Here is a 15,518-nt window from a genome sequence, read left to right as displayed (position 1 = left end):
ACCACCAGCGAACTGCACGATGATGAAAGATATTCGAGTAATAAACGTGTTCCCAAGTTGTTCTTTCGTCGATGATATTCACATGAAGGCATAACTTGACTCTCAACTCTAAACATCTTACGAGTTTCTTTTTAAATAATATAAAATGTTAGAATCAAATATAATTACAGAATAAAATTTTAGTAATACGATCCTTTTTACATATTATACTACGTAATTCTTTTTCAGTCATGAAAAAAAGTACTGATCCCCGTAAAAGAAAAGAGGATGTGAAACGAGACACGACCATTGTTAAGTAAGAACAAGGAAGCATTCACTTCATAAGGAAAGAAATTGTTTTCTACATATTACTCCGTGTTATTTTACATATTATTTTTACATATTACTACCGTGTATGAGTTTATAGTTTTTCAAATAATTTTATAAATAGCGTAATACGTTTAAAAAAATTTCGATAATATTGTGTATTAAGTTTCGAATGTTGAAACATTTTAGAAAGTAAAGCAAACGTTTGAAACGATCATATATCAAATGTAAATGAGTTAATGACAAATATTTAGACGAAACTAACGTTTCGTCGAAAGGTATAAAGATAATTGATGACTAGGCGTTGATCAAGTTGGGTCTACGTGCGTTGTAGCATCACACTAGGCATCGCTAGCCGAGTTAAAAGTGGTTCAGCTTGCGGATGTCTACGTGATTTTCTGCAACGTTAGAAATTTCGGTGGTCTACGATTCGGAGAATTTTTTTTTATATATAGCATACACATTTCTCACGAGTATGTGGCCTAATTTCGAATTCACGATGATAAATTGCGTAATTAATTTTTCTTAGCAACTCTCTCTCTCTCTCTCTCTCTTCCTCTCTTCGTATTCTAGCGATAGCCTTTCACAATTGATTATTTAAGTTTACAGTAATTATCTACGTATTATTATTTATTACTAATCTAATCTTTTCGATATTAATAAAAGAGATTCCTGCAACGATATTATATATTTTTTATAAATTGAAGATACATTCCAAAAGTAGTAAAAGATTTTTGGTTGGGAAACGTGATTAGCGACAGGTTTCGGAATTAGGTGAAGGACTGCGGAGCTTACATGAAAATTATCACGAGCACGCAAGAAAAACAAATCTTGTGTTAAATGATTCAATCAATGGCTCAGACAACTTTTATGTTCGATGCAGTTGTCATCTGGAGCACAGGAATGCGGCCAAAACATTTCGTGACCTGAAACAGAAATTAATGATTATGAGATTATTAAGAATCTTATTCAGAAATTTTTTTAATTAGATTCAAATGTAATTAAATTTGATAGGTATAAAATAGTAGGAAAATTTTAACTATAATAGTAAAAAAATTTGAATTATGAAGTAAAATAATTCATCTTTGTTATTTTTTAAATTCTATATATGTGTTATATTTAAATTGGGAAGTTTCAATTATATCAGATAAATCAAACGGTTGTCCATCAGCGTGACTATTAACAAATTTTAGTGCCAAAATTATCAAGATTATTATCATAGCTATAGCATAAGATTAAAGGTTGTCGACCGCAAAATATTTGGCAAAGTATCGCCCCCAAAGTGTGTATTCCTTAAACTTCATTTATTTTTGGCACTAATGATTTACAGTTTTATTAATAGCATCACTCAACATTACACGAAACATATGGATATGCATAATATTTATAGAAAGTAGCTTTCATTACGTGAAATATAATTGGCCGAGATCCATTTTTAGATTAATAAAATTAAAAACCTCAACTTACAACTTATAAATAGGCATTTATTTGAAGGAAAGTAGTAATTACCTTTGCCAATAAATTTATTGATTGTGTATAAGTCAACAAATGGAACAGGCAAATATGTGCATGAGCAGATGGCACCTTAATCATAAATTTTTAAGTTGGACTGTGCAACTGAAAAACAAAATTTTATATTTTTCTTTCTTTCGTAAAATCAGTTAAACCAGACTAGAATTTTCTTTTTATTATTAAAAGAAAAATCGTTATTGTAAGATGCTTACAATTGGCAAATTTATTTTATAATTTATACATGGTGTATTACATGAAATCACATTCATCTCAAACTACAATTCAGATCGAAGATAATAATGAAAAAATAACGTATAGAAATAAACTATGAATAATATGATCGTGGATGCTTAGCTAACAGCGATCTATGTGAAATACAAAAAGTAAGTCGTGGATATTTTAGCTCTGATCCATGACATTGGTTTCATTCACGTTACTACCAGTACAATCTTTTTGAATTATATCGAAAAGTGGTTGTAATTCGGGCGTTGATTTGATCTGTGTAACAAATTCGCTTAACGATGGATTTTTATCTGAAAAAGAAGAACAAAAATTGATGAATCAAATTAAGCAAAATTAATGAAAAACTTGTAAAGAAATAATTTCCAGATAAATGATCTTTTATCTTTTACCAGCATCTGGAATAGTTAACAACGCTGCCACGGCTCTTAATGCCGAACGTTTAAGTTCATCTTGTTTTTCATATTCCTGTTTCACAGAATTCGCTTTTACTTTCATTGTACAAGTGCTTTTCAATGGTTCGACTAATCGTTCTAACCCTACAAACAATCAAACATCTCATTAATAAAGATCAATAATTAATTTATAATTCATATTGTATACTTACTCTGCAAAACTGCCGTGGGACATAATTGAGCAAGTCTCGCAGTCATTAGGTAAGTTAACATTTTAATGTCATAATGATCTCTAAGACCATTTTCAACGTGATTTAAGAATTCGAAAACATCAAGACGATCGAGACAAGAGTCGAGCAATGTGTACATGCACTCAAATGCTGCTTTTCTGAGGTCTAAACCATCATCGACTGTATGTTTAAATGGACCCATTTCCACTTCCCTTATTAATTCTTTCTACATTTAAATTATTAAATACAATAATAAATTCAATAATTCAATAAATGACATACGTAAATTTATATTATTATGTAAATCGCTCATTGCCAAATACCTTAATCTTAGTTTCAGTATAAAGATGTGGTAACACAGAGTCTAATAAATCTCTTATTAGCATTGGTTTATTATGAGCTGCTGAATTAAATGCAACTAAAGCTACCCTTCTGACATTCAGATCAGGATCTTCCAAAGCAACTAAGAAACTATCCATACGTTGTTTTAACATAGCATCGATTTGTTGTGGCTGCAAAGCCATTAAAAAATTAATTTATTTATTTTAGTAACTAAAATTAATATATGAAATACCTGATCAGAAATAGTGAATTTAACAGCTGTAACTGTAGTGGTTCTTAAAAGAGCAGATGTTGATTTTAATGATTCTTGTAATCTTGGCAACAAAGTAGCAGGATCGATTAAAGTAAGTTTTCCTAGGCATTCTGCTACAACGTTACGGGTACCTTCTTCTGTGCATTCGCAATGCCTATATAAAAGCATCCAGATCGAAGGCACGAAGTTTTGCAAATGAGTTACCCCGGATGGACTAGCAGACTGACACGTAATTATCTGCAATCCATCAAATTTTCAAAGAACTGTATGTTTCCAATAAAAATAAAACGAAATTTGAAATGTTTAAAAAAGTTTACCTCTTTCAACGAATGTAGGAGAAGATACTGACGCTTTGGTTGTGCCTCAATTTCTTTCAATATGAATGGTAAATATTTTGGAAGATTACCAACCGCTATGTTACCCAATGTGTAACTAGCTGCTGACTTTACTTCCTCCGAATGGGAAGAGAATGAATTCAAAATGATATGCTTCAGAGAACTAATTCCACTCAAATCCCTAAGTAAAAGATAATTTATGTGATATAAACAACTCAAAACCGATATAATAATACCTATTGCACATGTAGTATCACTTACACGTGTCTACCTATTTCACCAATAACCAATAACGCAAAAATATGCTGCGCATCACTCTGAGGATTTTGAACATCTTTTAAAAATTGCTCAACCACCGCTTGAGCTTCTTGATGCCAGGTGATTGTTAATGCAGCTGCACATTTTGCTAAGGAATGATAAGCTTGTTTGTGAAGTACGGATTGACTGACAGGAGCTAATAACATTGAGAGTAGTTCTCTGTAACCAAGACCTGGTATATCTGCTTGCACTAATGCTTGGAAAAATTCTAACATCGAATTTAAAGCTACCCCTAAAATATAAAGAATCAATATAACAAGAATTAATATTTTTGTTATATATATTTTTATTTAAATAATAATTATATATATTACCCTGAAGAAGTGGAGACTTCACCAAAACTAATATTTCTGGAAGGATGTTATCAGAAACTCTTGTAAGAGCGACTGGATGTAACTTTGCTATAGTAGTGAGAAGATTAAGGGTCAATTGTGCAATATGTAAATCAGTCTCGTTTAATAACGCTGGTAATTCTGTAGTGACCTAATAAGATACTTTGTTATAACGTGGGCTGCTAATCATTATTTGTTTTTTATATATTACCTTGTCCAATAAATCGGTGTGAAGGGTAGAGCTATAATTTCGAACCAATGTATCCAAAAGCGGAAGAGAACATAATTTTAAAGCACGTTGATTTTTTCTCAGGAAAGATCCAAGAATTGGAATTGCTTCTTCCTAAGATGACATAATAAAATGAAATAAATACAATAATGTATTACATTGTATTCCTCTAAGGTATTAATTTATAAAGGCAACATATGTACCATAATTTGATTAAGATCTACTCTTAGAGGAGATGAGGCTATGCAAGTCAAAGCTTTTACTGTTGTAAGTCGAGTGATCTCATTACGAAGTCTATCCAGGAATATAGGAAGGCATACGTGCAATTCATCAGACAGTGTATCTCCAAAATGCGCAAGAATTTGACCCATGCAAGCGATCGCTCTTTCTTTCACTTCTTGATCAATATCCGCTGTTCTCAATCTCATTAATGTGCAACGATATATCTCCCCAGATAATGATGTAAAATCAAAATAACACGATTTATCTGAAATAATATTTATTATAACGATTTTAATCATTCATTAATTCCTTTCTAAATCCATAATCAAATAAATTTATTTACCATGTGGTCTGATTACTTGAACAAGTTGCTGTAATACCAGCAATGCTTCCGCTGTAATTTTATAAAACGAATCTCCGACAGCTGCTATAATCGGCGGTGCCAACACTGCCATATGAGCGTGAAATACTTCTGGTTGATGGGTTATTAATAACGTATGTACAAATGCCAATGCATCAATTTTCATGTTGGATGAAGAATTTTTGTCCCCCAAAGAGTATTGTATACCAGGTATCAACGCAGGTATGTGATTACTTAAAGCACCGGGCAATACGAGCACTAATTCCTTCAGCAGTGAGAAGCAATCTTGCCTTGTTTTAATGCTTTTTTCTTTCATTTGACGGTGAACAGCTTTCACAATCAATGGGACTTGTTGCTGTAACAATGCAATCGGTCCATCGTCATCTTCCATTGCATCCGGGTCAAGAGCCACGCCAGCAGCTGGTCTTGTTTGTCTTAAAAGCGCAATATAAGCGTGAAAAATATCGGACTTTACATTTTCCTCTCTTTCTACAAAAGTAAAATTATATTAGTACCAATTTAACTAACACCAATTTCCTATTGAGCTGTTCCACTCGAAGGATACCTTTAAATCTTGAAATCAGAGCTGGAGAAACAAGTTTATAAAGTTCGGGAAGAAGCTCTCGTCTACTAGACACAACAGCTTCAAGACATTTCGCGGCTGCTCTACGAACTTTCCAACTCATATCATCGTCATCTGAATATTCGTCTTCTGCATCCTCCTCTCCATCTTCTTCTACTTCCATCATAACATCTTCTCCATCAGACATATCGTTCATGTCATCATCATAATTGTAATTTGGATCATATGTGATGTAAACCAAACAAATTTCTATAATCTAACAACAAAATACAATTTAATTCTAATTTCTGAATAATTCCAGTGAATCTGAAATATTAAAATTATTTAAGAAAATGTGCGCACTTTATTTATATGCGGAGTAATTTCTTTAGGACATCTGTATACAAAAGATTCAAATGCTTGTAAACAATACTCCCTTAGTTCATCATCATCTTCATTGCTATACTGTACAATTAGTGGCATAACTTTTTCTATTTGCTCTCCAAATCTGTGCCCTGCTTGACGACTGAAATTTAACAATGAAATGAATAAGTAAATTTAATAATAAAAGTAATGCACAAGTAATAAATTCGCAAAATACTTACCAAATGGAAGCAATACATTGTATATAAGTACGTATTACATTTTTCGCTGTTTGAGTATAAAGACCTTCGAGTAGATGATCTACAAGTTTATTGTACAAATAATTGTTGCTTGAAGTTAGAAGATGGCTCAGCGCTATTATAGTACGCTTTCGTACAGCTTGACGAGGAGAAGAAAGTTGCGGCAACAATGCGGCCAAAATAGTGGAATGGAACGTAATTAGCAAAGCACCGAATCGGGACAGTAAGTCGGCCATAATATCGAGTGCCTCAAGTTGTACGGATACATCCTCCTGCTGTATGTAATAAAGAATTATTTCTTTTATTCTGAATATATAATGTAAAATTTTACTTTAATGACTTTGAAATGTGTTATTATAAGTTGTGGACATCATTAATTACTTTTTCTATAGCACTACTTAGACGGCCGGTTATTCGTTTACAAACATTCGCAACAAGTGCACTGGATCCCAAAGGAAGCTCAGATATTACAGTCTTCAAACCAATACTGGAAATATCCCTTAATTGTTCTTTATCTGACACCATGTTAATACATAGGGCATCTACAATAGTTTCCACCTGGTACTCCTTTACCTTATTGACTAGTGGGCCCAAACTGAAATTGGACACGTTTCTGTAATCGTGTCCAAATACAAAGAAAATCTTGCAAACATAATATGCGTTTTGAACACACAAGCAATATTTAATTTATAAAAAAAAAGAAAAGAAACATAACTAACGCTCAAATAAACACACAATATCATTATGAAATTCCAAACCAAAAGAATTTATGCCTAAATCTAAATGTAAGTGTACCATTTTACAGCAAGATTTTGTACTTCTCCATTTTTGTCCTCCAATAGCTTTAGAAGCATTTTTACAACTTTACGTTCTGAATCATCATCCAGTTTGATATTGTCTTTCTGGAGCTCACTCATTAAATCATTCGTTGCCATAAATCTGAAGTCCTTATCAGTGGACGTCATCTAAAATAATAAAACAAATTAAATATTTATACAAATATTACTTATACTTTTAAAATTACCATATGCAAGCAAAAATTACTAAATTATTAATAATAAACAATGAAGTGACTAATGATCTTATAAATACAAAATTGAATTATTCTAATGAAAGGTAAAAATTATTTATATATATATCTATAGACATATATATATACATATGATGTTATCTTTATGACAGTTGAAAACACCTTTGTTTCTTGCTGACAATGAATTCATAAATTTTACACTTATGCATATGATGTATATAATAATAAAAAATTCTATTATAATTTTAGAAGAAATAATATTAAACGAGCGTAATATCATTGGCCGCGCTGAGAATTAGCAAGTAACTTCTTATAAGAATTGTTACATATTTTTTTAAATAATAAAGCGAGGTTATGTGGAAGTTGAATCTCATAGCCGAGAGTTAGACGACAACATTCTCCCCAATTTTATCTCTGTATAAAAAAACGAAAAGATTGTGCAGCGTACATTCAAAGAAACACGTTAAATACCTTTTCTAGCAGGTTTGCAATTTGATAAGAAACACTAGCCATGATTGAAAACTTTTACAGCCGGTTACAGTTGTCGTTTCAATATTTTGCGTTATAATGAAACGAAAAGAAAAAAAAACTACGAAGCTCCGTTGAAGCAGACGACACTGAACTCGATTACGCTTGTTCGATAGAAAATCGTTCTTTAGAAACTGTATTTTAATGAAATTTCACTGTCGGCAGCATTTCAATACTGCGAATCTTTACCGCAACTTGGACTGCCAAAATTTTGATGGAAAATGCGTTCCTAAAGCTAATGGAACAACAACCGTGGAAAAGAAACATCGGAATATAGCTTCACGATTGGTTCATTTCTTCCTAGCACATTTAATATCACTTAAATGATACATATTTCTTACGCGTGGAGATTTTTTTTGCAAGTTTCAATAATTCGATAGTATCCTCGATCTAAATAAATTTATTTTATAAATGCTATTTCCTTCATTTAATAAAGATAATTTTATTGGAATACGTATTGAACAAGTTGTTCTCTGTAAATTATAAATATTGTATTTAATATTGATCACATTATGATCACAAATGTTAAGTAAAAAAAAAATATATATATATATATATACTTAATTTATATTTAAATTAATACTATTTTTAACATTTGCCTGTGTTCTTTCTTATTTCTTTATTTATGTTACATTAATTAAAATTAAGAATCATGCTTGTGTTGGTTTGAAATATTAAATAATCTTTTGTACTGATAAATAACAATGCGATAATACCATAGCAATTCAACAATGTTGGGCAACTTTAATCCAACTCATTTTTTACAGCTAAAATTAATGAATCTTCCTATTATTTAAAATTATGTGTTATTTAGCGTTTTATTATCTAAATATATTCATTAATAATATCATTATTATGTACCTGAGTTACTGACAAGAATTCAAACTCTTTCAAAGAACCTTGATTAAAAAAGCATATAATAAGTTCTTACTAGTCTGGATTTTCCTCCTTGGATATGGATCATCACCTGAAATTACAATTTCTTAAAATTCTATATCTTTAGTTTAATAAAAATATAAACCTTACCTTTGCTACTTGATTTCTGAACTCTTTTTTTATGGATTTATTTGACCAGCTTCGCTACCAACAGCTACAAATAAATATTAATGAAAGATTAATAAAATTAATAAAATTCTTTGATATTTTAATAATAAAAAATAATTCAAATAAAGTTACAAGATATTTATGAAAATAGTAAAAAGACTAAATCCATAAGAAATAAATTCGATTACAGTAAAAGAACAAAAAAACAATAAAAATTTTCAAAATAATTTATTAAAAAAGATGAGTTTTTTAAAATCCTACTTCTTGCAAAACCGCGTTTTTTTTCTTTGTTCTTGCCATTCTTTAAATATTAATGATTTAAATTTAGTACCTTAAAAGAATAAGGAAAGATGACATTAAAAGATTTCATTACGCGCGTTATTCGAAATGAATTGCAAATACCAATCGTATATAAGGTGTTCATCAAGCAGGAAGGCCAACTTAAAAAGATCTAAAATTAAAAATAATTTCCGACTATTAATATTTTTTTCTACATATTTCAAATTAAATTTAGACAAATGAAAAGAATACTGACCTTAACAGTTACATATTTTTATTGAAAAAGATAATTATTGCTGATTATAACAATTACATTTAAGCAGAAACTTTTTCAAATAACTTCGTATTCAGAGGAACATGACAAATTTTATTCGATATATTTTTATCTTATATTTAAAATAATATTACATTTACTGATTGATAAACTTCTTTTATATATAAATTTCTTTTAATAAATTAAATTATATTATGATTTATTTAACAATGCAGTATATTTTGTAACAGTGTAATATGTATAATGTAAATGCAAACAATATATCATAACGACTTTATCATTGCGTGGCCACGTTGTCATAATACTGATAAATTGTAATCCGATTATTTCATAATGAAATTATGTTTCGGGGAATCAAGAAACCGTGAACATTACGTTGCCATTAATAAAATAAGAACAAATAAAAATTACGTAAAATAATTTATATATGTATACATGTAACTACATTTGTCTATATTACATTAAACAGGCCCTTCTTTTCAAATGAGACATTACAGTCATCTCTCGTATAATATCTCAGTTATAACAATTTTTTTTGTGGATGGTTATATAAAAGGTTTCGTTTCTTGGACAGTAATCATGTACTTTTTTGTTAGCACATATATAAGCTTTGAAAAAATGTAGAGTACACTTTCGTGTACAAAATGTGACTACATCAGTGCATATCATGTAACTTAATTTTAATACTGAATCACAGGAACCCATTAAATGGGTAAGCAATAAATTACATTCTTGAAGAAGTTTATGTACTTCTTGGGAATGAATTTGTGCTTGCATTAAGAAGGAAGTAACATCAATTGTCTACTACTTTTTACATTTCAACTGTACAAGATTGTAATTAAATGTGTTCAGTTTTTTCCTTCTTTTTATAGAAAATAAAATTATAAATATATAGAATACAGATGTTCTGAACATCGAACAAAACAAAAATTTCAACAAATTTACTTTCCAATCCACTTGCAATAGAAACACATAAAGTAATATGAAAAATATGAAATATGAAAAATAGTACGAATACGAAATTTCAAATTATTAATCTAATTATTACTTTCAAATGTTGTGTCAAATATTTATCTTCGAAGTTTTTCTGATAATTTTAACTAAATTTATGAAATTGAAGGTATTTCGAAATTAACGCTAAGATTTTCAGATTGTGCCAATTTAACAATCGTTGATAATTTAACCGCGACTCGGGCAGCTTCATCAAGATCATCAATCGGTACAATTTTTAAACCTGCATTTGCGATAAGAGCTTTTGCTTCGTCTACATTTGTTCCCTAAAATGGCAATATAATTAAATAAAATTAAATTTATGTCAATTACTTCATTAAAATATTAATACATATTTAGAATTATACCTGTAATCGAACAACAACAGGGATTTTTAAGCTAAGTTCTTTAGTTGCAGCAATGATTCCCTCGGCAATAACATCACATCTCATAATTCCACCAAATATGTTAACTAAAAGAGCGTGAACCTATAATTGATAATAATAATTAATAATTATAAACTTATAACTGATTGGTAAAAAATATTTATCTATTTTACTAATATTTAAAATCATAATTTCTATGTTATCTAACTCACTCGTGAATCAGATGTAATTATCTTAAATGCTTCTTTCACGGCACTTGTAGATGCACCACCGCCTACATCTAAGAAATTGGCTGGTTCTCCTCCATGCAATTTTATGATATCCATAGTAGCCATGGCTAAACCAGCGCCATTTACCATACAACCAATGTTACCATCAAGTGCAATGTAATTTAAATCATATTTAGCAGCTTCAACTTCCTTAGAATCTTCTTGAGTCCAATCTCTCAAGGAAAACAATTCCTTTTGTCTAAATTCAGCATTATCATCGAATCTGCACTTGCAATCCAAAGCAAAGTCTGTATATTAAAAAATGAAATTTTTAGATGTTGCTTTATAAGATAATAATACGTAATTTCTAGAATTAAATTTACATTCTCCATTAACATCTTCTGCTAAGGGATTCACTTCTAATAAAAGGGCATCTTTTTTAAGGAACATCTGATACAAATTTATGATGATGTTAGAAATATAATCTTTAACATTTTGAAGTCCAAGCTTAACAGCAATACGTTCTGCTTGATCTTTTGTTATACCCTTATAAATATCAATGGGTTCATACATGATAGCACTAGGATTCGTTGCAGCAACTTCCTCAATATTTACACCACCTTGACTCGAAGCAATTATGACTGGACCCTAAAATAAGAAATTTTTCAATTAAAAGAATTATTTTTTTCATTTAGTAAAATTATATTTATTCAACAACTTACACCAAAGGCTCTTTCCATCATGACTGCAAGGTAATATTCTTTACGAGGAAACATGCGTTGTGTAACCATTACGGCATTGCATATTCTACCTGCTTCACCTGTCTGTTTTGTAATTAACAATTTACCTAACATTTGACTGGCTAATTTCTTTGCTTCTTCTGGTCTATAAAAATAAATAAATAAATAAATAAATAATGTAACATAAAACATACATATTTATTATTATTTATTCATGATAACTTACGTTTCACACATCTTTACACCACTAACGTTAGTTCCCTTAAAATGCCCTTTTCCTCTGCCACCAGCTAAGACTTGGGCTTTCAAAACAATATCTTTGGTTTTCAAGTCCGCAGCAAGTTTGGCAGCCTCATCTGGAGTTTTAGCAACTCCAAACTTAGGAGTTGGAACTCCGGCTTCATTTAATAAACTATAACTGATGTGTTCATGGACATTTAAATTCCTAACTGGTTGCTTTACTAAGTTGGTTTTGCATCCCAATATCTGTATAAATAAAATAGAAATAAATCAATAACAATAAATAAAGCATACATAACATAAATCTATTGACTACATTTGATAACAGTAGATGTCAATTGTTTATTAAGAGTAAGAAGTAAGAAGATGTAAAAATACCCTGAACACAAAGATCAATCAGTGGTAATGACCTACATAGTCAACTACTTGACACTTGTATTTTATTTTGCCTTTAGTAAAGATATACATTGACTGATCAAACTAAGAGAAGATAACAAACAACAAACATAATTATAATAATACACACACATACACATATATGTATATAACAAGTCAGTTCTTTAAAGAAGTAAGATGAAAATAATCGATACTGATGATCGATCACTCGAATTTTAAATTTTCGTAACAAAAATTCTGGGAAATTTGACAAATAACATGTTCATTACTATCTAATTGAATAAGTATTATTTAAGTACAAAAGAGTCAATGCTTAACGGGAGATTGATTGTGAAAATTCTCATGTTCGTGTTGCACAACTGTCACTTGTATTTCGTAAAAAAAGCTTGGTTCAGCACAAGGCCACAATCTTTGGCTTCGAATCGTCTGACCCTGGCGCCCAATTTAGCAGACTACAGATATCTAATATGGTGATTACACCACTTATGAATCATTGGCGTAAATATTGATGGATTCCCGAAAATGAAATTAGACGATATTCGCAAATGAGAATTACTATGAACGAACGATATAATACGATAGAAAGGCTAGGATATTTAATATACCTTTGATCCGCTGAATCGGGTGAAATTTTCAACGAGTGAGATAGTCCGGGACAACATGGTGGCCATCTTACTAAAGCAGTGGCAGTGGACTGCAAAGTGTAAACTGCGCCTTCAAGTCCCCGTCCCCACCTTCTTGATGTTTCCTGCAAAAACATGACGCAAACTCCGCGAGCAAAGCCCGCGATTGTCGCACTACTTTGTACCTATTTAAATTTTCTCCGATTTATATTTTTCATTTCGTTTCTTTCTAAATTATAACTTTCAGTAATAAATTCATTGTATTAATTTTATAAATTATTACGTTTGTACATTGAAAAAAATGTAATTAATTTAATTCAGATTGATTCAAATATTTGTATTGTTATTTTTCAACTTCGTTCCAATAGAATAAATTATAAAATGTTTGTACATTTTAAGAAAAATAAATCATTCTTTGTGCACTGGCAATAACAGTTTCACACTATTCTTACAATTATATTATGTTATAAATCTTAAAAAAAAAATTCATTTATCACAAAACATATTTATATCTATATAGATATATGTAATGTAAAAAAGGGTGAAAACAATATGTATAATTTTCTTACAGTATATTCTCATAATTTTGCAATTTACATACATACATAACAAATATATTTGTAATATACATGTATTCATAAATAACAGCTATATGTTATTTCTTAAAAAATATAAAAATTTATTTCATTTGGATTTCTTACTTTTTTCTTCCTTTTTTGTAGACAATTGTTTGGACATAAAAATAAGGTCTAAATTCATAGATTTTGCAACTCGCACCATTAATGCCAATTTTACAGCCGATTCAGCAGCCTTAGCAAAATCGTCTACAGAGATAACTTTTAATTGTGCTTCCTTTATCAGTTGATTTGCTTTGTCTACATTAGTTCCCTATATAATTTGATTGGATTAGTACAAAATAACGTATAATGTTTCCTTGTGTATTATCTATGAATTACCTGCAGCCTTACAACTACGGGAACATTTAATTTTACTTCTTTTGATATATCGATAATACCCTGTGCAATTATATCACATCTTATAATACCACCAAATATATTTATAAAAATTGCTTCCACCTGAAAGTTCGTAAAAAGCAATCTATCAAATGTTATGTTAAATTGAGAAAAAGTATAATTTGAATGTTTAAAATACCTTCGGATCAGAAACAATTATCTTAAAAGCTTCCTTTACACTTTCTGCAGTAGCATTACCGCTCACATCTAAAAAATTGGCTGGCATGCCGCCATTGCGTTGTATGAGGTCCATAGTGGCCATTGCTAATCCAGCTCCATTTACTAAACATCCTATGTTTCCATCTAAAGCTATGTAATTTAGATAAAACTTAGATGCTTGTACCTCGTTAGGATCTATTTGTGTGAAATCCTGCAATGCAAATAGTTTCTTCTGCCTGAATTCTGAACTATCGTCAAAAGAACACTTACAATCTAAAGCAAAATCTGAAAATATATAACATTTATTATTATTATTTTCCATTTAACAAAATATCCGGTAAATCTTCCTTCACGACATACATTCTCCGCAAATATCTAATGCAAATGGATTAATTTCAAGTAATAACGCGTCTTTCTCGATAAATAGTTCATACAGATTACAAATAATTGATGAAGTAATCTTTCTTCCTTCTTCTTGTATACCCAAATCATCCACAATTTTATTTAGTTGTTCAAGTGTTAAACCTTTCATGATATTTATTGGTGTATACGATATAGCTTCGGGATTTGTGGCGGCAATATCTTCTATATTTATACCGCCTTGTTTAGATACGATTATAACAGGACCCTGAAAATAATTTATTTTTTTTATTTTGAATAATAAATTCAACGACCGTTACAATTAGACTGCGAATAATTATACATTTATGCAAAATTATACAAAATATCAAAATACGTACATGTTATTACATATTTTTAGTAAATATAGTTCAAGTCAATTTGAAATTCTTTCTCTGTATTTGTAAATATATAAATTTGCATAAAATCCACAATCTAATTATAAAAATAAATGATTGTAATTTACATCAAAAGAAGTTTCCATCATTACTGATATATAATATTCTTTGCGTGGAAACATACGTGTTGTCACCATTACTGAATTACAGATTTTTCCAGGTGTTCCAGTTTGTTTAGTTATTAGCAATTTGCCTATCATACTACTAGCCAAAGTTTTTGCTTGTTCAGGACTAAAAATTATATCAATTTTAGTATAATATAAAAAATACAATACCACAATAGCATTGATTGAATTGATTAAACTCACGTTTCACACATTTCAACACCGCTGACATTGGTACCTTCAAAATGCCCCAGTCCACGCCCTCCAGCATAAACTTGTGCTTTTAAAACGATATCTTTCGTCTTGAGATCCGCTGCTATCTTGGCAGCCTCATCTGGAGTTTTAGCTACTCCAAAGGGTGGAGTTGGAATTCCACGTTCTTTTAAAAAAGTATATGCGATATATTCGTGAACTTGTAAATGTCGAGTTTGTTGAAAAACGACGGG

General features: G+C 30.2%; 3 protein-coding genes and 1 long non-coding RNA gene across 5 annotated transcripts; all 4 read right to left on the bottom strand.

Moving 5' to 3' along the window:
* Positions 1 to 2,018: 2,018 nt before the first annotated feature.
* LOC122538644 (cullin-associated NEDD8-dissociated protein 1) lies at positions 2,019 to 8,043 on the bottom strand. 2 transcript variants are annotated; one of them, XM_043672894.1, is made up of 17 exons: positions 7,762 to 8,043; positions 7,056 to 7,225; positions 6,642 to 6,855; positions 6,243 to 6,535; positions 6,001 to 6,163; positions 5,641 to 5,914; positions 5,058 to 5,564; positions 4,696 to 4,979; positions 4,475 to 4,606; positions 4,246 to 4,414; positions 3,875 to 4,163; positions 3,596 to 3,794; positions 3,258 to 3,515; positions 3,007 to 3,195; positions 2,666 to 2,909; positions 2,451 to 2,597; positions 2,019 to 2,351 (listed from the first exon to the last, which is right to left on the bottom strand). In XM_043672894.1, exons 1-17 carry the CDS (start codon positions 7,801 to 7,803, stop codon positions 2,218 to 2,220), a joined length of 3,708 nt encoding a protein of 1,235 aa, XP_043528829.1. In that variant the 5' UTR covers positions 7,804 to 8,043; the 3' UTR covers positions 2,019 to 2,217. The 2 variants fall into 2 exon arrangements, with proteins under 2 accessions (XP_043528829.1, XP_043528830.1); XM_043672895.1 differs by lacking the exon at positions 7,762 to 8,043 and having other exon boundaries at positions 6,642 to 6,873.
* A 415-nt stretch (positions 8,044 to 8,458) lies between these two features.
* Positions 8,459 to 9,328, bottom strand: LOC122538658. The gene is made up of 3 exons (XR_006308891.1): positions 9,194 to 9,328; positions 8,845 to 8,908; positions 8,459 to 8,785 (listed from the first exon to the last, which is right to left on the bottom strand). It is a non-coding gene; the product is annotated as an uncharacterized LOC122538658 (long non-coding RNA).
* A 568-nt stretch (positions 9,329 to 9,896) lies between these two features.
* LOC122538656 (succinate--CoA ligase [ADP-forming] subunit beta, mitochondrial-like) lies at positions 9,897 to 13,142 on the bottom strand. The gene is made up of 7 exons (XM_043672912.1): positions 12,982 to 13,142; positions 11,967 to 12,226; positions 11,723 to 11,885; positions 11,384 to 11,648; positions 11,004 to 11,308; positions 10,774 to 10,893; positions 9,897 to 10,692 (listed from the first exon to the last, which is right to left on the bottom strand). Exons 1-7 carry the CDS (start codon positions 13,045 to 13,047, stop codon positions 10,522 to 10,524), a joined length of 1,350 nt encoding a protein of 449 aa, XP_043528847.1. The 5' UTR covers positions 13,048 to 13,142; the 3' UTR covers positions 9,897 to 10,521.
* Positions 13,143 to 13,639: 497 nt separating this feature from the next.
* On the bottom strand, positions 13,640 to 15,512 carry LOC122538657 (succinate--CoA ligase [ADP-forming] subunit beta, mitochondrial-like; the record flags this gene model as incomplete). The annotated part of the gene is made up of 6 exons (XM_043672913.1): positions 13,640 to 13,887; positions 13,956 to 14,075; positions 14,152 to 14,456; positions 14,532 to 14,799; positions 15,037 to 15,199; positions 15,277 to 15,512. Coding segments are annotated over 6 exons (1,296 nt in total), but the record flags the coding sequence as incomplete, so codon positions are not given.
* Positions 15,513 to 15,518: the final 6 nt, after the last annotated feature.

This window comes from Frieseomelitta varia, unplaced genomic scaffold (assembly GCF_011392965.1).
Source record: "Frieseomelitta varia isolate USP_RPSP 00005682 unplaced genomic scaffold, Fvar_1.2 scaffold_170, whole genome shotgun sequence".
In the NCBI taxonomy this organism is placed as follows: Eukaryota; Metazoa; Arthropoda; class Insecta; order Hymenoptera; family Apidae; genus Frieseomelitta; species Frieseomelitta varia.
Note: the sequence above shows the minus strand (reverse complement) of the source record. Positions and strands in the feature narration are given on the sequence as shown.